General features: G+C 43.6%; 1 protein-coding gene across 1 annotated transcript in view; it reads right to left on the reverse strand.

The window, feature by feature from the left end:
- LOC124613855 (epithelial discoidin domain-containing receptor 1-like) overlaps positions 1-26819 on the reverse strand; it is a 616622-nt gene that overhangs the window by 289057 nt on the left and 300746 nt on the right. Inside the window, 2 exon segments of the mRNA XM_047142580.1 lie at positions 9632-9779; positions 17241-17472. Of these exon segments, the coding sequence (XP_046998536.1) occupies positions 9632-9779; positions 17241-17472 (380 nt within the window).

The raw sequence follows: 26819 nt of genomic DNA on the forward strand, positions 1-26819 counted from the left end.
CCGTGGTTTCTGCAGTGAAGACGTAGTACGCGTTTAGAAGTGAATATCTCGCGAGCTATGTTGTTGTTCATAACTAATTATGTGAAGTAGGAATCTATTGTTTCCCAATTATTCAACTTATATTTTATTTAATTGCTAGACCATCGACACCAATAAGTGTTTTACAGTAATAAAGGGCATTGTTAAAGGTACTTCTGCTATCGTACCCATGATTTAAAGTCGTTAAAATAGTACCTGCAGAATTTATTTAACTGGAATCTTATAAATTTCTATATAACATTGAAAATTCGCAATTGCCGAGTGATATGAACCTTCGACCTTCCACCATTCGATTCATGTGTATATTCATATTGTATACTGTAGACTCAGCAGTATTTGGCCTGTAATGCGGCAACTACGTATCCCAGCTCCTAGACAACGAAACTAGCCAAAACTTTTAATATTTCAACCCTGAGTCTGAGGTACGTAGTTGAGAGCCACCACCCCACACTTTTTTATTAGAAAGCCTGAAATGGTAAGACGAGGCTACGAACTGCAGTCATCCCGAATATGAATACAGTGTGCTAAGCACTTCATAATCTCGCACGGTGAATGAAATTTCAGCTCACACAGAGAGGATAATGACGGTAAGATCATGTCTTTACTAGCTCAGTGTCGGTGAGGTAAGGATTTACAGATTTATATTTCATTGTAGTCACATTTACACAACTTTGTGCCTGTTCTGTTACAGATCCGGTTGTGGTGGCTGCGGTCTATTCATTGTGATGTCATTCATATAGCACACAGTCAGAGAACAGGCAATCGATGTAAAAATATAGCCTTTAAACTACGGCTGGAGGACATTCAGGGCAAAAAGAATATAGAGAAATTCAGTATTTTTTTATTTTAAAAGTATTAAATTATTCACATTCCTGAAACTGAAATTATTGGAATTTCATCGAAGTGAAAAATATACTAAACGCAAATATTTCTAACAGGTTTCACGTGATGTCGAGTGTATCATCACCGAACCGTATTGATCTCTAACTTACTAGCTGCGAATTCGTGTTCTGGAAGCGTGAATAATCTTTAAAAAAGTATCTTGCTCTTCTACAGAATAGTAAGGGCTACCTCCAGCTAAGGAGAAAATGTTTAAAAAAGAATTACAGTTAATGAATATCGTTCCTACGAACAAGAAATGTATTCATATTTGTAAAGTTTCCTCATGACCTGTCCCAAATCCGGATCGCCGGCCGCGGTGGTTTCGCGGTTAAGGCGCTCAGTCCGGAACCGCGCGACTGCTACGGTCGCAGGTTCGAATCCTGCCTCGGGCATGGATGTGTGTGATGTCCTTAGGTTAGTTAGGTTTAAGAAGTTCTAAGTTCTAGGGAACTGATGACCACAGAAGTTAAGTCCCATAGTGCTCAGAGCCATTTTTTGAACCAAATCCAGATCAGGTCCACACAGCGGATCGACGACCTTAGCTGGTGGCCAGGGGACACGAGTGTGATCTTCAGGCAGTTTTCCACGCTAGTCAGGCAAATGCTGGGCTCTTCCCCTTTTCTCTCCTCAGAAAACACTATGCACTAACAGTAAAAACGACCACACTCTGAGGTCTCGGTTGAGCATTCAGCACATCTACCTGATGCTACAGGATCCCTCCAGAGTGACCCGCAGAGATACACGGCGCCCGCTTAAAATCATACAAATGAAATGGAAACAAAGTTCCGCAACAGAAAACGGCTTGTCTAACCAAATTACCGCGTGTGTCCCAGATAAGCATAAATATGGGTACCGCACTCATATAGGACCCATCTACTAGGAAATAAACTAAGGATCACTCTAACAAGCCGATTTATTGCTAAAAGACGTGAAAAATACTTTATGCACTGAGTCAAGAATCATCGCGGGAACGGGGGACTGAAAACATGCGTGATAGACTTGACAGGGGTGGGTGGATAAGTGATAACAACTATATAGAAACTGTGTTCGCGAATCAGACCAATGATTTCTCAGTCAGTTAATGAGCTAAAAAAAAGATTGGGATACTAATGAACAAACACCAGTACTCTCCCCTAATCACGTCGTCGGTGCACCTAGCCGGCTGTAAGAGTTACATGAGCAACAAGAAATCTTGATGCACGTTAAAGAGGGACAGAAGGCAAACGGGCTCAAAAAATCGATTTTTATATTTGTGCGTATTTGAAACGCTAGCTATCTCCTGCGCAAAACTTTTGGTTTCATATAAGTACGACAGTTTCTTCGTGAGCTATGATGGTTTCCCTGACGCTCTGTGCAATCTGGCATTTAAATGCCATGCCTCCTTTTTTGCACCATGCAGAGATAATGCACAGGTTTCTTTTGTTCCTTGTACGTTAATTCCTGCTTCCACCGTTTTATCGTGTAAAGGTTTCCTACCCTGTATCTGCTATCGATACTCATCGTTCCGATCGTGTTTGTTATTATTTTCGAGCGCCATTGGTTGTACTTAGTGAAGTCTGTTGAGAGTGAAATAAGTATTAATTTATATTTTCTCCGGTTTAGCACGTTTTCATAAAAACGCCGCGAATAAAGAATTTCTCACCTAAATTAAAATTCAGAGGAAATAAATAGGTATAGATAAATGAGGTTAGTGAGTCAAAGGAACCAACAATTTTAGACGTAAAGACAATCAGCCCGTCAAGGAACAGACTGCAATGTCTTTATGGAATTTCCCCCAGTCAGCTTGAGGAGATGAACTCTCGTTTACAAATATTGTGGGGAACCTTAGCATACTCTGTGATTTCATTTCCAAAAATAATGTGTGCAGAATATGTCGACGTGACGTATCCTTGGGAGAGAATCAGTGACTTCGCAAAGAGATTGTGTCAAACCTGGGTTTGAATAGTACAAAATGAGGTGCAGATGCTACAACAATGACATTATAAATCTTCATCTGTATGATAGTAACATAAGGCTAGTTTATGGTCTCAGATCTATTGGTAAAGGAATGGAGGCAGGAAAATTCTTATGTGGATTAGTTGACATCCCAAATCCACCTCAAAAATTTATGACTTACAATAAAATTATTGGAAGAGCTGTTGCTGAAGTTTGTAACATCTCAATGAAGGAAGCAGCTGAACAAGCACTCAAGGAAAGTGATGACAGTGAAAGTAATGATATTTGTGCATGTTTTGATGGCAGCTGGCAGAAACGTGGCCACACTTTACTAAGTGACGTCATGACAGCTACATATTTTGATACAGGCGAGGTAGTTGATATAGAGATTTTAAGCAAGTACCGTAAATCTTGTGGTAGTGAAACTGAGAAAGAGAATGAACATAACTGTCAGACGAATTATACTGGTCCAGGTAGTGGGATAGAAGTAGCAGGAGTTCTCAGGTTTTTTAATCGTTCTGTAGCAAACACAGGTGTCAGATACACGCAGTATTCAGGGGACGGTGATAGCAAAGATTATTACTGGCTATGTGTATAACAACCATGTGGTCCTAATGTCACAATTTCTAAATTAGAATGCATTGCGCATGTTCAGAAGAGAATGGGATCCAGGTTGAGAAGACTACTAAAAGAAAAGTCAACAATAGTACTGGAAGATGGGAAAAATACAAGTGGTAAAGGTCGCCTGAGAAAATTATGGCTTGGCCATAAGAAGAAATGAATTTTGGAAATTTAAAAAAAACATGGAAAAAGCTGTATGGGCTATCTTTCTCCAGAAGCTTTCCACAAATAGTAATCTTTGCCCAAATGATCGTGACACTTTGTGGAACTACAGGACAATTTCAATATATGACTAGAAACATCCTTTACCTGCAGCAGTAATGAATGAAGTTAAATCAATATTCATGATTTTTGTGAAGATACTTTGTTGAGGAAATGTCTTCATTGAAAAAATGCGAAGTATAATGAATCTGTGAAGTCTGTCATTTGGACCTGGTTACCGAAAACAGTACTTGTTCAAATTACAACCCTTAAATTTGGTGTTCATGATGCGATTTTATGCTTCAGTGACGGTGGAACAAGAAAAGTGGATGTTTTGGAAGTATTTGGCATTAAAATCTAGTGGAAATAACGCAAAATACTTGGTGTGAATGGGGAAAGAGAGAATCCGCAAAGCAGAAATTGATCATTTAAAATACACAAAAGAAGCTAGACATAAAAGAAAGAGGGACGAAAAGAAAAAAAAGAAGATCAGTATGATTGAGATGATGCTCTGTATGATGCAGGAAAATATTAGTGGTAAGTAATTCTCATCAATAACTGTACTAAAATAGCAATACTCAACTTTAAATTGAATTTTCTCAAAGTACATTTCTTTTACTTTTTCATGTGTCATCATTTTCTAAACGAATGTGGTTAGAAATATGAAATTTGGTCAATTTGTACTATGGCTGGTAATACGTTATTACAAGTAAACTGACAACCACCAATCCAACAGAGATTGTTTTATAATAATTACCGTATTAAGAAAGGGAAATTTTACTAATAAAAGAACAAAAAAATAATTTTCTTCAAATCCTTAAGGCGTACTTTGTTCATTTTACGAGCTCTGATTTCCCTAATTTTATCGTGGTGATCGTTCCTTCCTATGTAGGTCGGTGTCAACAAAATATTTCCGCATTCGGAGGAGAAACTTGGTGATTGGAATTTCGTGAGAAGATTCCGTCGCTACGAACAACACCTTTCTTTTAATGATGTCCAGCCCAAATCCTGTATCATTTCTGTGACACTCTCTCCCATATTTCGCTATAATACAAAACGTGCTGCCATTCTTTGAACTTTTCCGGTGTACTATGTCAGTCCTGGTAAGGATCCGACACCGCGCAGCAGTATTCTAAAAGAGGACGGACAAGCGTAGCGTAGGCAGTCTCCTTAGTAGGTCTGTTACATTTTCTAAGTGTCCTGCCAATAAAACGCAGTCCTTGTGTAGCCGTCCCCACAACATTTTCTGTGTGTTCCTTCCAACTTAAGTTGTTCGTAATTACTAAATTTTGAACAAAAGTTTCAGCCCGCCTCCTTCGGGACTAACAACTCGATCCCACACTAGCATCATCATGACTTTTTCCTGCTCTCCAGATCTTATTCTTGCTAAAAGGCATTCTTTGCCCGTCACGCACAATAAAACTTTGTAACGAGCTGGATCGCCTTCACCTGTCACCCCCTGCAGAGGCTAACACAGCACTTTTCCACTTTCAGCGAAAAACGTTTCTTGCAACCCGTGCAGTACCTCTCACGACTCTCACCTTTTGCTAACCAGGTAAAGCCCCAAGCTCCAGCACACTACAAGAATCTACCACCGTACCAAAAGGAAAGGGGACAGAGATAATCAGAATTTTAATGACTGGCATTTGTTACTATTGGTTTGAGATTTCATGCAACGTCAGAGACTTGATTTAATTTACTACGCGGATTTTCACATTGAATTAATAAACACGTTGCGGCATAGTTTTGGAAAAACTGCCACGCAATTACAGACGTAACAAAGTGTACACAACTCACAGGCAGGAGGACCACACTACTTTGCTCCCTCAGGTAACTGCGGCGACAGGAATGACATCTGGCGGCAAAGTTAAATACGAAAATAAATTTGCCAATCCTCAGGTACAGGGTCCCTCACTAAGGACTATCGTAAAGTAAAAGAAGAGGGAGGAGAGTTTCACCACGCTCGCATAAAAAATCTGATGCAGACAAACCAACAAGCAAAGCTACCGAGAAAGACTGCATTTCGTCCTTTTTTTTGCGAGTAGAAAATTACTCTTTTTAAGACTTGGAAGTAATTTTATTCGAGCTCATTTAGAAAAAGAACTTGTTTTCTTTCAGTCTATCTCAACAGAGCCCTAGTGATCGAATCAGGTCCGACTTCTTTAGGTAAAAGAACGAACAGGTGCTGAGTCGAATATTAATCCCAGGTTACCAAACCCTCGTAAAATTTACGGTTGCAGTATGGTGTTAAACAGAAAATTTTGTACTTAAGTTGGTATGTAACATACGATTTGAGATGTAATAGTTCTAATTAACTAATGCATAACCTGAGTAGTAATACTTACGATAGTTTAATAGCAATGTAAGAATACCCCCTCTCCCTTTAGTGTTCTACGGACTTTTGCAGTAAAAAAAGGAAAAATAAACTGGAAGGAAAAATCAGCATTGGCCGTATTTTGTTGTTTTATTGTCAGCAAAATCCGATTTTCGGTCACTTAGTGACCATCCTCAGTGCTGTAATATACAATTAAAATTGGTAGGCACTGGTATCAAGGTATAACCATAAGCTTAGAGCGATCACATAGTTTATGCTGATTTTCCTTCCAATTCTATCCACTGTTTGGTCGTGCACAGAACACTCCGTGGAGTAGCAATCAACGAAAATAAACGTTGATTTAATGAGATCCCGTTAAGCTAGCTGTGTTACTTGGTCGATGCTGACTTTCCACAGGAACGACCGTCATCTACAACAGAGCAGTCTAGAAATCTGCACATTGGGGGCCCACATACTTCGTTACATCATCACATTCAGGGTCAACTCGGACTCCACCAACAAAATGTCGGCCGATGCTGATGGACATTGCCTGATTATTTTTGATATAATGGGCTCATCATCTACGGAGCCTCGTTACAGAATAAATAATAGTTACAATTTATTCAGGTTGTTACTCCAGTTACCTTGGTTTCTGTGAAGATACAAGCGAATAAATGAAGACCGCTACGGTCGCAGGTACGACTCCTGCCTCGGGCATGGATGTGTGTGATGTCCTTAGGTTAGTTCGGTTTAACTAGTTCTAAGTTCTAGGGGACTAAAGACATCAGCAGTTGAGTCTCATAGTGCTCAGAGCCATTTGAACCATTTTTTTTTGAATAAATGAAGATCACTGTAAAAATAAACGAGGTGAAACACAGAGTAGTGCAACAACTCTCGAACCAAACAAAGTGCTACGATGTGAGTAGCCTTGTTAGGGTGGGGGGGGGGGGGGGGAGGGAGGGGTGGACTTCAGCACAGTCCAGTTGTGTCGCTCTTCAGCTGAATTCACTGAACCTGTAAAATGAGGTACAAATTCATCAACTCTTCATCAATATAAATCTCAATACCGGCGTGAATCACTGTTAACGCACGACTAACACTATCAAAAAAGCAAACCTGAGACAGAACAGAGCATCGCTGAATGTACGCGTGAGAACGGAGAGAAGATTGGCCTCACGGTTGTCAACAGCAAGTAGCGTCAGTGAATGCAACAATTTCAAACAACACACGGCGAATATCTTCTAAATTTGCACTACTATGGAGGTACGAAGATAAACGGAAGTTAGAAATCAGACTAAATGCAGTTACTCTGTAACCAGTCAGCGTAGACTAAGGATTCACTGCACAAAAAGATTCAGGTAATATTCCCGAACATCCTCCGAAATCCAGTTTGTATCGCTCTCGAGTACAGCCGGATGTAGTCGCTTACGAAACACGATATTTCAAAAAATGGTTCAAATGGCTCTGAGAATTATGGGACTTAACATCTTAGGTCATCAGTCCCCTAGAACTTAGAACTACTTAAACCTAACTAACCTAAGGACATCACACACATCCATGCCCAAGGCAGGATTCGAACCTGCGACCGTAGTGATCACGCGGTTCCAGACTGAAGCTCCTAGAACCGCACGGCCACCGCGGCCGGCAAACAGGATATTTCGACAGCGCATCTTGCATCATCTTCAGGTGCGGCATTTAGAACGAGCTTCTCAGCTACATCGCGTTTTCCTCACAATCTCATCGCACGCTACTCCTTCTCTCGCTGCGTCGGCTGGGGCAGCGGGGGTTCACGATCGCGAAGTGGTGGGCGCGAACTCTGGTACCTGAGCGCTTCTGCCGCCCTCGTCGGATGCGGGAACCACCTTCGGCCGCCGTAGCTTCGGTTGATTGAGGGCTGGGGCCCACGCTTTACTGAGAACTAAAGGAGCCCGTTGTTCACTGGTGTCTCAGAGCCAACATACTCTGTCGAAATATCGTGCTTCGTACACAACTGCACCGAATGGACACCCGAGAGCAGCACAAACAGCTGATTCGCTTGGAAAGCTTAAGATCACAACTCTGGAGGAAATATTGTCGGCGGTGCTCGACTTCACCTCTAATAGCACACCGTCATAGAGATGGGCAAAACTGTTCTTTTCAGAGATCGGATCAGAACTGTTCACTCCCTGAAATGAACTAGCTCTTTTTCATGACTCACCACTCATTCACAATAGAAAATAAATGGAAGGCACATTGTCCTTTAAATTTGGTTTATTCCAGTACTATACCTGTATTTTGATCTTATTTGATCCTATTTTGAAGTAACACAGATAATGAGTAAGAATTTTGTATTGTTTATTGAAATTTCCACAATATGATAAAGTTTTTGATTATTGATTTATTTTGCACTATCGTGGTTTTTTGGGTGATCGGAAAATGTTGTAAGTTGAGATTTACATTAACAATATACTTGGCTATAATGCATTAAAATTTCATTAACCTTGTACAAATACATCGCAAGCCATATATTTTTAAAGTAAACGTTTCCTTCTGAAAATGCCTAAAATCGCAAAATCCGTACCAGAATAAGAAAAATATATATATATAAATTTGACTGTAAGACTAAAGTTCTGCATATAGCCTTACGCCGAAGAAAACAAGGAAAATATTGGTGTATCACATTTTGCGATACGTTTATCGGTTCGCTCGTAATTAAAGCGTAAATTCGAGTGTCCATAATAAAAATCCAGTAAGAGGAGTCGTCAGGAACCTAATCTAATCAGTTTAAACAAATAAAAATAAAATAAAAACAAATGATGTATACATAACATAATAATGTAATATACATAGCGGTATTACTACGAAGAACAATATCCAGTAGAGACGAACTCCGATGCATAGGCGCTGAGTCAAGCAGGTCGAGCCGCGAGTTGTATTACTGCGTGAGCTAAGACCGCAGAGACCAGAGTGACACCTGAGTTGCTTTGCTCAACGCTCTGGCTAGAGTCGAGAACGGTGGGATGAGCGTTGAGCGGATGAGTTCCGAGGGTGGGGGGAGCGGTGAATGGCCACCAGTCACCTGCTCCGAGACAAATCGTCCGTTCTCTTGCGAGCAGGTTGTTGCAAGTAGTTCTTATGTTCTCCGCTAGGAGGCTCTCTGTCCTGTTGCTCGCATCAACTGCCCAGAGGGCAGGACGTGCGACTGAAACGACCGCCGACGGAGTGCGATGCCAAGTTCAGCTGCGCCAGACACTGCACGCGGCAGAGGAAGCACTGAGACGGCACGGCATATGTGAAACACAAAATCCAATGGGGCACTGCACAATGCAGGCAGCCAAGGCAGAAGCAGGGCAGAGGCCGGCGCTGGCTGTGTTGTGTGGCGTTTAGTGTGCTCTGACCATCAGAGGCCCCGCTGATATGCTCCGACTCTCTCTCTCTCTGCTGTGGGAAACGTTTGGAGCTACCATTCTTTTTTTCTGAATCATGATTGTTCACTTCTTTGATAGATTCAACTCTATGAATCAGTTCAGGAGCGGATCCCCCATCTCTAATGAACAGTGCGGCTACTTTATCACTATGGAAAGCATAGGGTTTCTGGCTTCAGCTTATTCGTACGCACTGCAGCGAGACCAGGAGCAGATGAGATGAGTGTGTACTCACGCGTCCAGGGACAGCCGTAGAGCTCGACCCGCATGCACACGGTCCTGGTGTGCTGGGAGTAGGGCATGAAGCGCACGCGGCTCGCCACGAACGGCAGCTCCAGCTGCTGCCGCACCGCCAGGTAGGTGTTGCTGTTCCCCCTCAGCACCTGTAGGGGCAGACGAGGGACGGTTGGAGCTACGAAACACATAGCAGGAGAAGCAAGCCAGTCGAGGCTGACGTTGCCACGAAATATGTCGTCTGCTGACACTGGTGGATCTAGGGAAAGGTGATAATTCACTGCCTGGCCAAAACAATAAAGCACTCACAATGACATGGTCGGATACCAATCTAGCTTCGTGCACGAACACACTACAGTCGAGTATGTCAATGACGAGGCGTATTCCGAAAGTAACGTCCGATCGTTCGCGAAATGGGAACCACAGTGAAAATCGGATAAAGATGTTTACTATCAAAAACAGTCTTGATCACAATTTATTTATTACGGCGACTGGTTTCGACCGCTACTGTGGTCGTCTTCAGAACAATGAGAAAGACTTCCTTCTGCTGTAGTGATTCTCCAACAGAAGGAGGTCCTTACTCATTGGTCTGCAGATGACCACAGTAGTGATCAAAACTGGTCACCGTAATAAATAAACTGTGATCAAGACTGTTTTTGATAGTAAATATTTGTAATACTTTGACCACTGTTCACTCCAATAATGCATTCAAAAGGATAAAGATGTGTTGGGCGGTGTCTCTAGTATGCCACTAGATCACGTCACGTCTGTCTTTTCAGTTCTGATCGCACAGTGATCACGCAAAGATGCCTAGGAAACAGTGTCTCCCGCGAAGTATGAGTGTCCGTGAGAGATTTCGCCTGATTTGATGCAGCCCACACAACATAACTGTCATGCATTTCCTTCTTCGTGACAATCCTCGGCCGCGCTCAGCAGGCGCAATGAGGACGTCGCTGCAGCGTTTTATATGGACAGTGTTCGTTCGATCGCCCTCCATACAGCCCAGATTTTGCTCCCTCTGATTTTCCTCTCTGCTGACGTGAACTGCTGGCTATGAAGTCAACGTTTTGGCACAGACAGCAAACTGCGTATCACCATAGAGAATCGGCGAAAAGTGCAAGCGGCTGCCTTCTACGACAAGGGCAACGGAAAATTGGTACAATGCTACGAAAAATGTCTCGGACCGAGTAGTGACTATTAAGAGACGTTGCTGGAACGTGTCGCTAAGTATTGCAAATAAAACACTTTTCATTTTCACTGCTGTTTACATTTCGTGACCGATCGGTCCTTACTTTCGGAATACCCCTCGTATTAGAGTTCCAGTTACCTATCACAGTTAGCACGGCCACCAGTTTTGGTGTTTAGCTTCCTTACCGGGCCCGGTAGGATACATAAGGGACGTGAACAGCACCATATGCTGAGTGATCACTGTGAAGGACATGGAGATGTGATGCACTCATGTGAGACAGCGTCATTACAGACAGGGTCGTCAGTTGCTTCTTATTTTTTAATTAAGCTTTGCTATTGTATTTGCTGTTTTACAGCAGGTTTCTAAATTTTTATATTATTGCCGTTCCTGGCGTTTAAGGCCTTCAGCCGTGATTGTGGTCACTTGCCTTTAATATTTCAGTAACTAATTTGTAAGTTGCAGCGAGTTTTAAACAATTCTTAATTTATTGCCATTCCTGGCGTGTAAGGCCTTCTGCCCAGGTGAGAGTGGTTTGCATTTAAAACATTACATACTGTCTCAGTCTGTTAAGCTCAATTTTGTTTCCTCCACCACTTGTTGATGCTTCACTTTTTTTGTCAGACAGTGTATCAGTCCCTTGAACAACCTTCTGAGGGAGTTCGAAGGGCGTCATTGTGGGTTTCCATTTGGCCAGCTGATAGGATCGTACGATGTACAGATCTATGTGGCATTGGGATGGCCCGATGTTGGGCTGCACTGGAATGTGAGGGCACATCGACCACTTCTGTGTACTACAAGGGAGCACAGCAGTGTTCTCCGTTAAGCACATCGTAAGCATTTCTCATCCGCGCTTGCCACCTGAGAACAAGTAATGGACTCCCTGCAACCCTTCTGTGTCATCTCGCGCCGTTGTTCATAGATGGCAGCAGACAGGCAGGAAAATTACCAGCCCACGCATAGGCTGTCGTTAACTCCATGTCGTGTACCGAGGATACTGCGGAAGGCCGCCACCACAACAAAGCCGCAACTACTGGCGTAGAATCTCTCAGCTCTGTGCAGCAGCCACCAGAGGGCGCTGACAAACTCGAACCTCTTCTTGCTTCTCTGCCACATTCTCCAGCGCTTCATATTCGTGCGTCAATAGTGTGTACAGCTCTCGGCCTCGTACTGGCGGACATGGAAATCGTTCAGCTGACAGGTAGCAAAGTGCGGTACAATGTGTCGCAGACACCAACACAGCAGTACCACCAGTCACATAGTTCTGTCCAGTAACAGCAGTCAGCGCAGTACAGTGCTGTAGTAAAAAGACTGCCTCGCAACTTAGTAATCGCTGTTTACTGACTACTAGGGCCACTAACGCAGTGTTTGCGTAACTGCAATCATAGTTCCAATATTATACACAGCCAAGAGACAGCGAAGTTATTTACGTTTCACTGTATTAGATTTAGGACATCAGTACACCCAACCAACTATACCAGTTAAGTCCCATTTTGTATGAGACGCTTGATAAATGTAGTTTGTTATTTATTATTGTATTGTCACATATGAGCCAAGCTGCGGCTCGCGTTGGTGCTCTTTGTAGGTTTCCTCCCTCTGTTGGAGGCCAGACGGAATCGTTTAGTTGGCACGGTTGCAGCTCTTTGTCATCTTCTGATGTTGACTGGTGCCACTCGGTTTCGCAAGCGTTGCGTGTCCGCTCGTGGCAGCAGCAGCGATTATCGATGTGTAGTAACTGTTGCCCTATCTTTGGGGCGACGTCATTGTTTTTCTGGGTCGCGTGAGTGGGCGAGTTCGGTTGGAGACTCAGGAGGAGCCAGGTCCGTGCAGTGCGAGAACACACCAGGACTGCTGGTGGCACACATGGACTGCTGGATGGGAGGGCTGTGGTCACGAAGGTGTACGACCTCGTCGTAAACCGGATCCAGCAAGCTTTAAGATGAGTGCATTTCAATCCAAGTAGAGAAACCTCCACCACTGAGACATCTCGCGATTCTCCAGTGACTTGGGTTCGTGTTGCTGCTTGTAGTGTTGCCGAGGCGAAGAGCAGCGAGTGGGGTGCTTTGGGAAGCAGATCTTATTAACTTTCCTCCTAAATATCTTCAACATTTCGCGGCCCTGTCAGCAACTGTATAAATATAAGTTTTTTAATTTTAATAATTAACGGCCTCAGTTGCACCGTTTACCTATAAATTTACCTAGGTTTCAGTTGGGATAACCCAACGTTCTTCAGAATAACAGTAGCTACCGTTTGTCCATAGTGGACATCGTCAAGCAAAAGCTACAAAGCTATAAATTATCGTCAGACTGTAAAACTTATCTGGAACTGCCTCAGCCACACTTCGCGACTGTGATGCGGCAGCCATGAGTGCTGTACTGGAGTTCCAGTACAGTTCCAGTACAGCACTCGTAGCTGTTGCATCGCGGTCACAAAGTGGGGTTGAGGCAGTTCCAGGTAAGTTTTACAGTCATTATAAACTTCGAAAATAGTTCTTAAGAGCACTACCATTGCCACTATCCCAAAAACAGAACACAAATGAAAAAAGACAACAACAAAGCATTAACTGAAAAAGTTTGTTTGGGGGGCAAATTTTGATTACTCTCTCTCTCTCTCTCTCTCTCTCTCTCTCTCTCTCTCTCTCTCTCTCTCTGTGTGTGTGTGTGTGTGTGTGTGTGTGTGTGTGAGTTCCTTTAATGTATTGAACAGTGTGCCTTTGCATAGTGTCGTGTAGTCGTTTATAATCTGTCTTCCCTCCACTGATACCTTCTGCATGTGGAGGTTCTCTTTTATTGTAAGTTTACCATATATGCTAAGGCTGGATTTTTGTATTTTTAAATCGGTTTTTGTTTTAGTTGGGGGACAGTTGTGGGCCATTAGTGGTTAGAAAAGTGCTACGATGGTTGTTACTTTTTAGAGCTCTGGCTTGTTCTCTATGTCTTGTTTTAAAATTCCTGCATATTTTTCGTATGTGTATTGACTGACAACTCTTGTAAGTTCATATATGCTTGATCTAGATAACTGGTGGACCTTATGCACAATAATTTTATCTGTAACTACGATGAATGAAAGGAAATCAAATCGAAATGGTGAATATGGTAAAACAATTCCATTTTACTTGGAAGGAGAGACAGCATTGGTCGTATTTTTTTGTTTTATTAACCGCAAAATCGATTTTCGGTCACTTAGTGACCATCTTCAGTGCTGTAATATACAATTTAAATTGGTAGGCACTGGTGTCAACAAGCTTAGAGCTCTAGGCTTGTTGACACCAGTGCCTACCAATTTAAATTGTATATTACAGCACTGAAGATGGTCACTAAGTGACCGAAAATCGATTTTGCGGTTAATAAAACAAAAAAATACGACCAATGCTGTCTCTCCTTCCAAGTATACCCATTATCTGGTCGTGGTGCACAGGACACTCCATGGAGTCGCCAATCAATTCCATTTTACTCATAAATAGTCACCAAAGCTTCCCGTTATAGAAGTATATTAGAAAGAATACTTTTGGAATGGTTGACCTAAGAAATCGTTTTACGCTGTACTACAGATTCACTGAAGTCAAAGGAAACAGTGAGGAAAAAAAATTTTACTTAAATTTCTGCTCACTGACGGAAAAACAAATCACAACACCAAGAAGGAGTTGTACAACATAAACAACAGTTGATAGGCGTGTTTCTACATCTGAAAGATCATATATATTCACATTTCGCGCCAGTCGCATAAGTGTAAGGCTGGTGGAGCCACTATGAGGATGCAAATCAGGTTTGCTTTAAATACGCACTGTAACGGTCGTGAGCGCTAGTTACCTTGGAGATTGAACGTAGTGAGTTGATGTTAGTCAAGAATGCCTTTAAGGGGACAAAGACGCCATTATCAAAACTTCACTGCGTTTGAGCGAGACCCTGTAATGAGGGTACAAGAAGCTGGATGTTACTTCTGCGATACTGCGGAAACACTTGGAGGAATATAGCCGATGTATATGACTGCTGGCAGAGGTGGTCACGAGAATGCACACTCGCAAGAAGACCGGGCCCCAGACGGCCACGTTGCACTACCGAGAGGGAAGACCGTCGTTTTTGGCGTATGGGTCCGGTGCACCGTACTGTATCTGCAGCAGAAATCAAACCAACAATTGGCACCACAGTGACATAACGAACAGTTACAAATAGGTTACTTCAAGGACAGCCCCGCACCACACGCTCTGTAGTGTATATTCCGTCGACCCCAAACCACCACCATTTACTTCAGTGGTGTCAAGGGAGAGCCCAGCGGAGGGCAGGGTGGAGGCCCGTTGTGTTTTCTGACGAATGCCGGTTCGGGGTCGGTGCCAGTGATGGCAGTGTGTTGGCTAGAAGGAGGCCAGTTGGGGGCCCGTAACCAACCTGTCTGCGTGCTGGACACACTGGACCTACACTGGAGTCAAGGACTGGAGAGCGATTTCGTATGACAGCAGCAGCACTCTCGAGGATATCGCACACGCCCTGACTGCAAATTTGTACACCAGTCTGGTGATTCGACCTATCCCAGGGGGTCTCTTCCAACAGGATAACGCTCGTCCACAAACCGTTTCTGTAACCCAACATGCTCTACAGTGTGTCGACATTTTGCCTTGGGCTGCTCGATCACCAGATCTGTCTCCAATCGAGCACATATTTGACTCCAGCGTCTTCCTCAAACAGCCTTAGCTGTCCCTGTACCGATCGACCAAGTGCAACAAGCATGGAGCACCATCCCACAAACAGCCATCCGGCTCCTGTACAGCGCAATGGATGGACTCCTCCTTGCTTGCATTCAACATATCGGGGGTTACACAGATTACATATGTACCTGCGTTCTACATTTGCAATGGCTTATCTCGCGCTTCAGATGTGAAAATTAGCGGACTATCAGTTTAATAAGCCACGGCTGCAAAAATACTAACGCAAATTCTTTACAGACGATTGGAAAAACTGATAGGAGCGGACCTCGGGGAAGAGCACTTTGGATTCCGTAGAAATATGGGAACACGTGAGTCAATACTGACCCTACGACTTATCTTAGAAGCTAGATTAAGGAAAAGTAAACCTACGTTTCTAGCATTTGCAGACATAGAGAAAGCTTTTGACGATGTTGACTGGAATACTCTCTCTCAAATTCTGAAGCTGACAGGGGTAAAATACAGGGAGCGAAACGCTATTTACAATTTGCAGAGAAATCAGATGGCCGTTGTAAGAGTCGAGGGATATGAAAAGGAAGCAGTGGTTGGGAAGGGAGTGAGAATGGGTTGTAGCCTCTCCCCGATGTTATTCAGTCTGTATATTGAGCAAGCACAAAAGGAAACAAAAGAAAAATTCGGAGTAGGAATTAAAATCCATGGAGAAGAAATAAAAACTTTGAGGTTCACCGATGGCATTGTAATTCTGTCAGAGACAGCAAAGGACTTGGAAGAGCAGTTGAACGGAATGGACAGTGTCTTGAAAGGAGGCTATAAGATGAACATCAACAAAAGCAAAACGTGGATAATGGAATGTAGTCGAGTTAACTCGGGTGATGCTGAGGGAATAAGACACTTGAAGTAATAAAAGAGTTCTGCTATTTGTGGAGCAAAATAACTGATGATGGCCGAAGTAGAGAGGATATAGAACGTAGACTGGCAATGGCAAGGAAAGCGTTTCTGAAGAAGAGAAATTTGTTAACATCGAGTATAGATTTAAGTGTCAGGAAGTCGTTTCTGAAAATATTTGTATGGAGTGTAGCCATGTATGGAAGTGAAACATGGACGATGAATAGTTTGGACAAGAAGAGAATAGAATCTTTCGAAATGTGGTGCTACAGAAGAACGCTGAACATTAGATGGGTAGATCACGTAACTAATGAGGAGGTATTGAATAGAATTGGGGAGAAGAGGAGTTTGTTGGCCAACTTGACTAGAAAAAGGGATCGGTTGGTAGGACATGTTCTGAGGTCTCAAGGGATCACCAATTTAGTACTGGAGGGCAGCGTGGAGGGTAAAAATCGTAGAGGGAGACCAAGAGATGAATACAGTAAGCAGATTCAGAAGGATGCAGGTAGCGGTAGGTACCGGGAGATGAGGAGGCTTGCACAGGAGAGAGTAGCATGGAGAGCTGCATCAAACCAGTCTCAGGACTGAAGACCACAACAACAACAACAACAACAACAACAACAACATCTCGCACTTACATTAACCTGTGATGTTGCAATGTTAATCAGATAAACACTTTACCTAAACAAATTTATTCTCGAATTTTCATTATGTTAATCATTTTTTGGTGTTGCGATTTGCTTCCCATCATACAGGGACTTCTTCCGGTGGAAGTCTATGAAAACGACCCATTAACGTTAACCTGAGGACAGGCATGTACTATCCGCTCCTAGTAGGTAGGTGAATCTACGTGACAGTGGTGGCTCGCTGGCACCCACCTTGCGCCCGCTGGCGTCCCGGTAGACGGCCCAGCGCTGCAGCGCGTCCCTCCAGTAGAGCAGGTGGAAGGACTCGGCGTACTCCTGTCCCTGGCCGTTGCCGAAGCGGCCCTGCGTCTCGGTGGCGGTGATGAGGTGCGGCCGGCCCAGGTCCACCTCGAGGAACTCCTGCACCTCGCTGCTGATTTGCGCCTTGGGGCACCACGCGCCGCCGTTCTTCTCCTGCCGGATCCTGAGGCAAACAGCGGAAGCGTCTCAGCAGTTTGCAAACAATACACACGCACGCTAACGGCGACCACTAGATAGTTCTTATTGCGTACTTTTTCTGTGACGTTTCAAACACGGCGGGTTCCAGATGTTCCTCGTCCAGCGATCGCTGTGACGAGAACTCGTAATGACGAGCAGCCGGCATCGGCAACGGCGCCCAAAGCTGTGCCTGACCACCACGTGTGCCACCAGTCCTCCAGCGTGACTCACCGTCACGTGAGTAGCACTCACGCCAACCCACACCACTCCCCTATGTCCCCTCGCGTCTACCTACGGGGTACTTTAAAGGTGCACGAAAAAATTCAAAAGGATATACAGATAAATGGACAAGAATAATGATAGAAATAACACAACACGTAAAAGGAACTCTCAAACTCTTCTTTACAACGTTTATAAATGTTTTGCGTGTTGACCTGTAAGGTTTTCATATGTCTTCTGCCATTGTAAGTAATTCACTTGTACTGTAGTGGGACAGAGATGCATGAGCGCAGTGCTCGAGTAGTGCATAAGATCTTCAGCTACGCGTTTGGATGTAGGCTGTGGTGCGCCTGGTCGTCGATCAGTTGTGCAGCGCCGGAGAATTAGTATTTGAGTTTCTAGAGGAGAAGGTCTGATATTTGTAAATATGATAGAAAATACCTCAAATACTTCGTTATGGAGATGAAAACTTGTTTGTAAACTATTTTATTGATTCTATTGATGATGAAGATTTTTTGGAGGAATTTTACAAGCTAGCCAACGCATATACATGAATAATTCTTTTAAAAACTATTTACTGAGCGAAATCTCTGTCCCTCAGATAACTGATAACATTCATGATCAGTGTCAATTTGATCTATTTGTTTTCATCATGTCACAAATATCGCAGTTGGTTGGTTGGAATGTCTGTAATTTTTGTACTGAGAGAATTTCGTACTTTATCTCCTTATTTTGTACAGCCTTTTTTCACCATAAACACAATTTAATTATAATTTATAATTATTTAATTTACAATAGTTAATAAATTACAGTAATTTAATTATAAGATCTATACGACCACCTGAGGTACGTGAATTCCCCATTACGTCCAACGCTGGGGTGTTATTCCAATGCCGGAGAGCCCCAGCAATAGTGACGATTTAGGGGGTCTGCCTAGTAAACAAGGAGACATGGGTTGAAGTCCCAGAAGTGTCACAAATTTTAATTCATTTGTTCAGCTTCCATCATTATCGTAGATAAAGATGAGACACAAATGTATAGAGAAAATTTAATTATAAGATTTAAACAGAATTTATTTTTTCAGAAACGACTTTCTTTGCTGTAAAACCGTCTTCCATCGTTCTCAATAAATTCTGAATATTGTGTCGTGTCGTGTCTTCATTGTTCCTTACGCCATACGAAGCCACAGATAGTTTCTGACAGGCAGAAAAAACAAATTCTGTTGTAAGTAGCTTCTTTGTTGTTTTGCTGGTACATATGCTGATTTCTATTTGCTTCTGAGAACGTCAGCACACCAGACACGAAACATGCTGAGCGCGAGGTAAGTAACTTTTATTTCAGGGCAGATCTTGCCTTGCATTCTTATGAGGAAAAAATTTCTAGTCAGAATTATCACGTATTGTACTAAGCAAGCACGTTAATCTAAAGTTAACATTGTATATACATGTATCGTCAAATAGTTACTTGTGAGCAGTGCAGCATTTTATTTTTGTAGACATTTCAAATCAGAAATTTCACTTCGTGTCACGCAACTTTCATAATGTATGCGTGTGTGTGTGTGCGTGTGTGTGTGTGTGTGTGTGTGCGTGTGTTTGTGTATTGTGTATTGTGTGTGTTGAACTGGGGACCTAGAAACGACGGAGAGGCTTCGTTCCGCCGTAGCCCTCACTGGTTCGCAACCCCACAAGAGGCTACAGCAGTCCACCCACCCCACCACCGCCCCACACCGAACCCAGGTTTAACCCAGGGTTATTTTGCGGTTCAGCACCCAGTGGACCCCCTCCCCTCCCGGAAACGTCTCATACCAGACAAGTGTAACCCCAGATGTTCGCCGCGGCAGATGAAAAATCGCCTAAAAACCATCGACAGGCTGGCTGGCACACCGGACCTCGATACTACCCCACTGGGCGGATTCGTGCCGGGAACCGGTACGCCTTCCCGCTCGGTAGCAGCGCGTTAGACCGCGCGGCTGGCTGGGCAGGTTTTTCGTAATGTACTTCAGTACCGAGTTTCAATTAAATTGGAACTTAATAGTGGCAACTATTTATTCACAACCGATACAAAAGATTTACATGTTTTCACTTGTTACTGTCCTTCAAAGTATTCACCAGCTTTGTGTAGAACCCGTTGCCAGCGATGTAGAAGGAGTAGTATACCGTTAGCAGAGCCTGCTCTCTTGATGGTGCGAATGGAGCGGTCTACTGCCTGTCGAATGTCTGGAACACTTCTGAAGCGAATGCCACGAAGTGGTTCCTTCATTTTCGGAATGAAAGTCACAAGGACTTAAGTCTGGGGAGTACGGTGGATGGTACAGTACTTCCCAATCCCATCGACCGAACAGAGCAGCCATAGCTTGCGCTGTATGCGACCGCCCATTGTCGTACAAAATGATGGGTGGGTTGCGCAGAACGAGTCGCCGCTTCTTTCGCAAAGATGGTCGCAGGTGATGCTCCAAAAACGAACAGTAATACTGTGCGTTGAGGGCACATTCAATCTTGATCCAACTCCGTTGTTCCTGTTTCGAAAACATAGTGACACCGTTACGTTAGACCGCTCGTTCACAAGTAACTGTGTTTCCCTCGATTGTGCGCACGCCAGTGACGTGGGATGGGCCAGTCCATTTGCTCGGAGGCTAGCTAGGTATGTCAACAACGTGTGCTATCGGCGACAATAGTAGATTCCACTGCATAATGTCTCCACAGCAGTGTTGCCACTATTTAAGTTCCAACCCTCGTATTTTTCACTGAGAACACAGTAAATACAGGGTGACATACGGGAAATGGACGTTTTTTAATGAAATAATACTCAGCCAACTTTAAAATTAATGCATGTTTATTTACATAAAATCAAAGCTCATTATTTGCAATTTTAGTTAACAAAGTTATTTGTGAAAAATTATGTCGTCAAGGTGATGTTCATCATTTCGAATGCAGGGCTCAAGTCTCTTCTCAAAATCCTCCATCACACGGACAAAAATCTCTGTAGGGGTGGCAGCAATTTCTTGAATGATTGCATTCTTCAACTCGTCCAAATTTCGTGGTTTGTGGTTATAGACACAGTTCTTAAGGTACCCCCACAGAAAAAAGTCACATGCAGACAAGTCGGGAAACCTGAGAGGCCAAGGAACATTGCCAAAACGTGAGCTAATCCGGCCAGGAAACATGCGTCTAAGAACTGTCATTGAAGTGTTTGCGGTGTGAGATGTTGCCCCATCCTGCTGGAACCAAACGTATTTTAAAAGGATTCGTCGTCTTCTTAGTTCTGGTTTCAAGAATGTTTCAAGCATACGAATGTAACGAACCGAATTAACAGTAACTGTGGCCCCGTTCTCTTCAAAAAAAATAAGGTCCAATAATGCCAACAGAGCCATGATCACACCAGACTATTACTTTTTCTGAGTGTACAGGACGCTGGTGGATAAGGTGTGGATACTCTGGAGCCCTGTAACGTAGGTTTTGCTTATTCACGGTCCCGTTTAAATGAAAATGAGCTTCATCGCTCATCAATAAAATTTCATTTTCATTCGATCCCAAAATCACTTGCATTCTGTAAGCGAAGTCTTCTCGTACAGCAAAATCAGTTTCCTTAAGGTGTTGGACAATGAGGATTTTATAGGGATGGAATTTTAATTCTTTATACAAAATTCGTCTAACCGATTTACGATTGATTCGTAACTCACTAGCATGACGTCTAGCTGACCGTCCTGGACTTTCAACATTTTCTGGTGTCGTCACTCTCCGTCTCGGGCCAGGATGCTTCTTATCCAGTATGTTTCCAGTTGATCTGAACTTTTCCACCCATCTGAGGATTGTGTTACGGCTCGGAACAGCTCCATGACGACCGACATTAAACCGCGCACGCAACAATCGTTGCGTAGCAAAAATAGACTCACCACTTTTCACGAAACTGTCATAGGCAAACACTCGACGTTGCAAGTTCCACTGCTCCATAGTGACTGAGTAAATGAAATGGCGTCTTGTGTGGATCAGAACTATCCCCACCACGACCACCTCCCACCACCGCGCCCTCAGTACTACGCAGTTCAAAACTGTCCGTCTCCCGTGTGCCACCCTGTACCTTTCACTGGGAACTCAGTTAGTTACTTTTGACATAAAATTAGCTTAGTTTCCATTTTTTCAAATTCAGTATTTCACTAAGTTTAATGTGTTTCCCGACACTGTTCACATACGCAACACAGGGCCAGTAAACAGCCAGTGTTTCTCGACAGTTGAACACGATACCTAAATCACGTATTACTAGAGGAGAAAGTTTTTGGAAAAAAATTCAGTAGTTTCATATTAAATAAATGTTTATAGAAAGTTAATCAGTAGTCCAATTCTGCCCACACCCGACCCATCATACAAGGAGTGACAGTAAGAACGGCTGCTGCGATGCGGTGTCGGAAGTCTTCGAGGCTCTGTTTTAGAAATCATAAAGGCTATCCTAGATGTAACCCCACAAGAAAACATGGTAACACACCAAGTCCCGCGACCGTGGTGTCACGGCTTGTGGCGCACAAGAGCTGCAGTCTGTATGACTTCACTCTCAATCACTTGCGAAAGATTCACCACTGCGTTGGCTGAGCAATGTCCTATTCTGCACTTGTTGGTCTCTTAAACATCCCGTCCTTCACACAGTTCGCTGTCTATTCTGATATGCTCGGTAGGCCAGAACATTTTGCATCGCACAAATAACCACTCACCTCGAATTTTTTGTAGTACTTGATTATGCTAGTGCAAACTGATGGTATCTTGTGCAAGGTACCTAGAAAAGAACTTTGCACACTCACTAGCGATTAGTAACGGGCAAATTCTAGCCCACAAAATGCTTTCTCTATGCCCTTACCCGCCGTTTTACGCAACTGCAGTAGGTGGCGTCTCTGTCGGAAATCTTCCGAACTAACTTGCTGTTACCACGTTAAAAAGAAAAAGAAAGCCTAGAGAGCGTTTCTGTAAGACATGTTCAGTCATTAACAGCTGTTTTCAAGACAGCATATAGTGTTCACTGTATTTATTTTGAATCTCCACATCTTTTTCTGAATCCGAATATGAATTGTATTGTATTGTATGGAAGTGGGGACCTAGAAACGACGGAGAGCCTTCGTCCCCGCCGCAGCCCTCAGTGGTTCACAACCCCACAACAGGCTACAACAGTCCACTCACCCCACCGCCGCCCCACACCGAACCCAGGATTATTATGCACTTCGGCACCCAGTTGACCTCCCCGGGAACGTCTCACACCAGACGAGTGTAACCCCGATGTTTGCGTGGTGGAGCAATTATAGTGTCCGCGTACATGGAGACAGTGTTTGCGTAGCAATCGCCTACACAGTGTACCTGAGGCGGAATAAGGGGAACGAGCCCACATTCGCCGAGACAGATGGAAAACCGCCTTAAAAACCGTCCATAGACTGGCCGCACACCGGATCTCGACACTAACCCGCCGAGCGGATTCCTGCCGGGTGTTAAGTAGGCTGTTTAGGTTTTTATGTTGGTGACACCATGTAGCGCTCTGTATTAAAATCTCTGACTGCGCTGTGTGCTGGTTGGACTCATTGTTTGATTATTCGCTAGTGTAGTGTTGGGTAGTTGGATGTGAACAGCGCGTAGCGTTGGGCAGTTGGAGGTGAGCCATCAGATATACATACAGGGTGAGTCACCTAACGTAACCGCTGGATATATTTCGTAAACAACATCAAATACTGACGAATCGATTCCACATACCGAACTTGAAAAGAGGGGCTAGTGTAATTGGTTAATACAAACCATAAAAAAATGCACGGAAGTATGTTTTTTAACACAAACCTGCGTTTTTTTAAATGGAACTCCGTTAGTTTTGTTAGCACATCTGAACATATAAACAAATACGTAATCAGTGCCGTTTGTTGCATTGTAAAATGTTAATTACATCCGGAGATATTGTAACCTAAAGTTGACGCTTGAAACCTCCGACGTTCAGTTGCGTGTTGTAACAAACACGGGCCACGGTCGGCGAGCAGCATCTGCAGGGACATGTTTACGATGACGACCGTGTTTACGAGTGTGGCTGTAGTGCACTGTTGTGGTTCGGTCTAGCTGTCGCAGTGTCCGCATGTAGCGCTTGCTGCTATTGTTATTTTGCATTCGTCTCCGCACGCAGACCAACTGTAGTAAACCGAGTTACCAGACGTCTGTGATAGTGTAGTGTTGTAGGAACTGTGACCATGGTGCATTCGAACTCTGAAAAGGCGGACATGATACTCATCTATGGCGAGTGTCGACGAAATGCAGCTGAAGCCTGCAGGGTGTATGCAGAACGGTACCCGGACAGAGAGCATCCAACGTGCCGCACATTGCAAAACATCTACCGCCAACTGTATGCAACAGGTATGGTCGTAGCACGCAAACGGGTCCGTAACAGGCCCGTCACAGGAGAAGCGGGTGCAGTTGGTGTGTTAGCTGCTGTTGCCGTGAACCCACACATGAGTACACGGGACAATGCGAGAGCTGGTGGACTGAGTCAAAGTAGTGTCATGCGCGTACTGCATCGTCACCGCTTTCACCCGTTTCATGTGTCGCTACATCAGCAATTACATGGCGATGACTCTAATCATCGAGTGCAATTTTGTCCATGGGCATTAACAGAGAATGCGTCGCAGTTCTACCTGTTTACCGATGAAGCGGGTTTCACAAACCACGGAGCAGTGAATCTACGGAACATGCTTTACTGGTCCGTGGACAATCGTCGCTGGCTCAGACAGGTAGAGCGACAGCGACCGTGGACTGTAAATGTATGGTGCGGAATCATTGGCGACCACCTCATTGGTTCTCACTTCATTGCAGGGGCCCAAACAGCTGCAACATACATCGCGTTTCTACAGAATGATCTGCCAACGTTGCTCGAAAATGTCCCACTGGAAACGCGTCGACGTATGTGGTATCAGCATGATGGTGCACCTGCACATTCCACAATTACCACTAGGCTGACCCTTGACAGTATGTTCGACGGGCGTTTCATAGGACGTGGAGGGCGCATAAATTGGCCAGCCCATTCTCCTGATCTTACACCTCTGGACTTCTTTCCGTGGGGTACGTTAAAGGAGAATGTGTACCGTGATGTGCCTACAACCCCAGAGGATATGAAACAACGTATTGTGGCAGCCTGCGGCGACATTACACCAGATGTACTGCGGCGTGTACGACATTCATTACGCCAGAGATTGCATTTGTGTGCAGCAAATTATGGCCACCACATTGAACATCTATTGCCCTGACATGTCGGGACACACTCTATTCCACTCCGTAATTGAAAACGGAAACCACGTGTGTACGTGTACCTCACCCCTCATGGTAATGTACATGTGCGTCAGTGAAAAAGACCAATAAAAAGGTGTTAGCACGTGGACGTAATGTGCTGTTCCAGTCTCTTCTGTACCTAAGGTCCATCACCGTTCCCTTTGGATCCCTACGTAGCTCGGTGCTCTCCGATACACACGATCGAACAGCGGAGGAGTGGTACTCAAGCGTCAAGTTTAGGTTACAATATCTCCGGATGTAATTAACATTTTACAATGCAACAAACGGCACTGATTACGTATTTGTTTATATGTTCAGATTTGCTAACAAAACTAACGGAGTTCCATTTAAAAAAAATGTAGGTTTGTGTTAAAAAACATACTTCGTGCATTTTTTTATGGTTTGTATTAACCAATTACACTAGCCCCTCTCCTCACGTTCGGTCTGTGGAATCGATTCGTCAGTATTTGATATGGTTTACGAAATATATCCAGCGGTAATGTTAGGTAACTCACCCTGTATAATGACTTTTGAACACTATTAAGGTAAATATATTGTTTGCTCTCTATCAAAATCTTTCATTTGCTAACTATATGCCTATCAGTAGTCAGTGCCTTCAGTAGTTAGAATGTTTTATTTAGCTGGCAGTATTGGTGCTCGCTGTATTGCAGTAGTTCGAGTAACGAAGATTTTTGTGAGGTAAGTAATTCATGAAGGGTATAGGTTATTGTTAGTCAGGACTGTTCTTTTGTAGGGATTATTAAAAGTCAGATTGCGTTGCGCTAAAAAATTGTGTGTCAGTTTAGAAATGATGAGAATAAGTAAAGAGAAATCTGTCAGAGTACGTTCAGTTTTACTCAGCTGTTTCTCTATCAAATAACGTAGAAGTTTCCCAGCACAGTCTTTTTTTACATTCAAAGGAGAAGTTTCACGAGCACCGGCACACCTTCCCGCCCGGAAAGCAGTGCGTTAGACCGCAAGGCTAACCGGGCAGGCTTTTCTGAGTATCAAACGCCTTTCAATTTTTTCACGTTAATTATAACTTTTGTTAAAGAGCTATTTTCGGAACAATTACTATCTGCACTCATCTGCAATCTTTTCTTGAACCTAACGTTACAAATCGGAAAAAAATTCCCGTCTCGTCGGTGTGGGACTGTGCAAAAGCAATTTCACGGCTAAACATTCTAAGACAACCGTTTATCTGGAGTCTGAGCAACGTGTTCTTTTATAGTGGCCTTCAGATCAGTTAGAGACCGAACCTGTCCCTGAATTATAAACGCGTTCTTTATATATTCCCATAGCCAAAAGCCACATGGATTCAGATCTAACAGTCAGTACTAAAATGTACCATAAACTGAAGTATTCAATACAGTATCCACAATAACGGTTAAGTGCCACTGGAACAATACGTTATTTCTCGTACTACAGCGCTTCAAGCTCGAAGCTGCCTCCTACACAAACAATTTTTTTCAACACGCACAATCGAAGAACTGATAAAACTCATTTCGCTGGCAGGGCTTCTACCTGTTATGAAAGGCAAACATCTGGAAGAAGTTCTGGAGAATCGTGATAGCGTTCGCTTTTGCGCCAACGGCGCACGCGATCTAAAATGAAATCTGCTCTGTTCTGAATACATGCCCTCTACGTGACAGCCCTTAAACACCGCTACTTTAAAGAGGCATTTGATGGCTGCGCAAACTACAGATGACGTGTTGCACCGACTTAGTAAAAGATGGCGTAGTTGCTTCTCTTTTTTTTGTAATCTTTCGGACACAGGGGGCGATGGAGATAAACAAAACAAACGTAAGACAAGATACGGGAGAGATATGTATTCTAATCA

This window comes from Schistocerca americana, chromosome 4 (assembly GCF_021461395.2).
Source record: "Schistocerca americana isolate TAMUIC-IGC-003095 chromosome 4, iqSchAmer2.1, whole genome shotgun sequence".
Taxonomy (NCBI): Eukaryota; Metazoa; Arthropoda; class Insecta; order Orthoptera; family Acrididae; genus Schistocerca; species Schistocerca americana.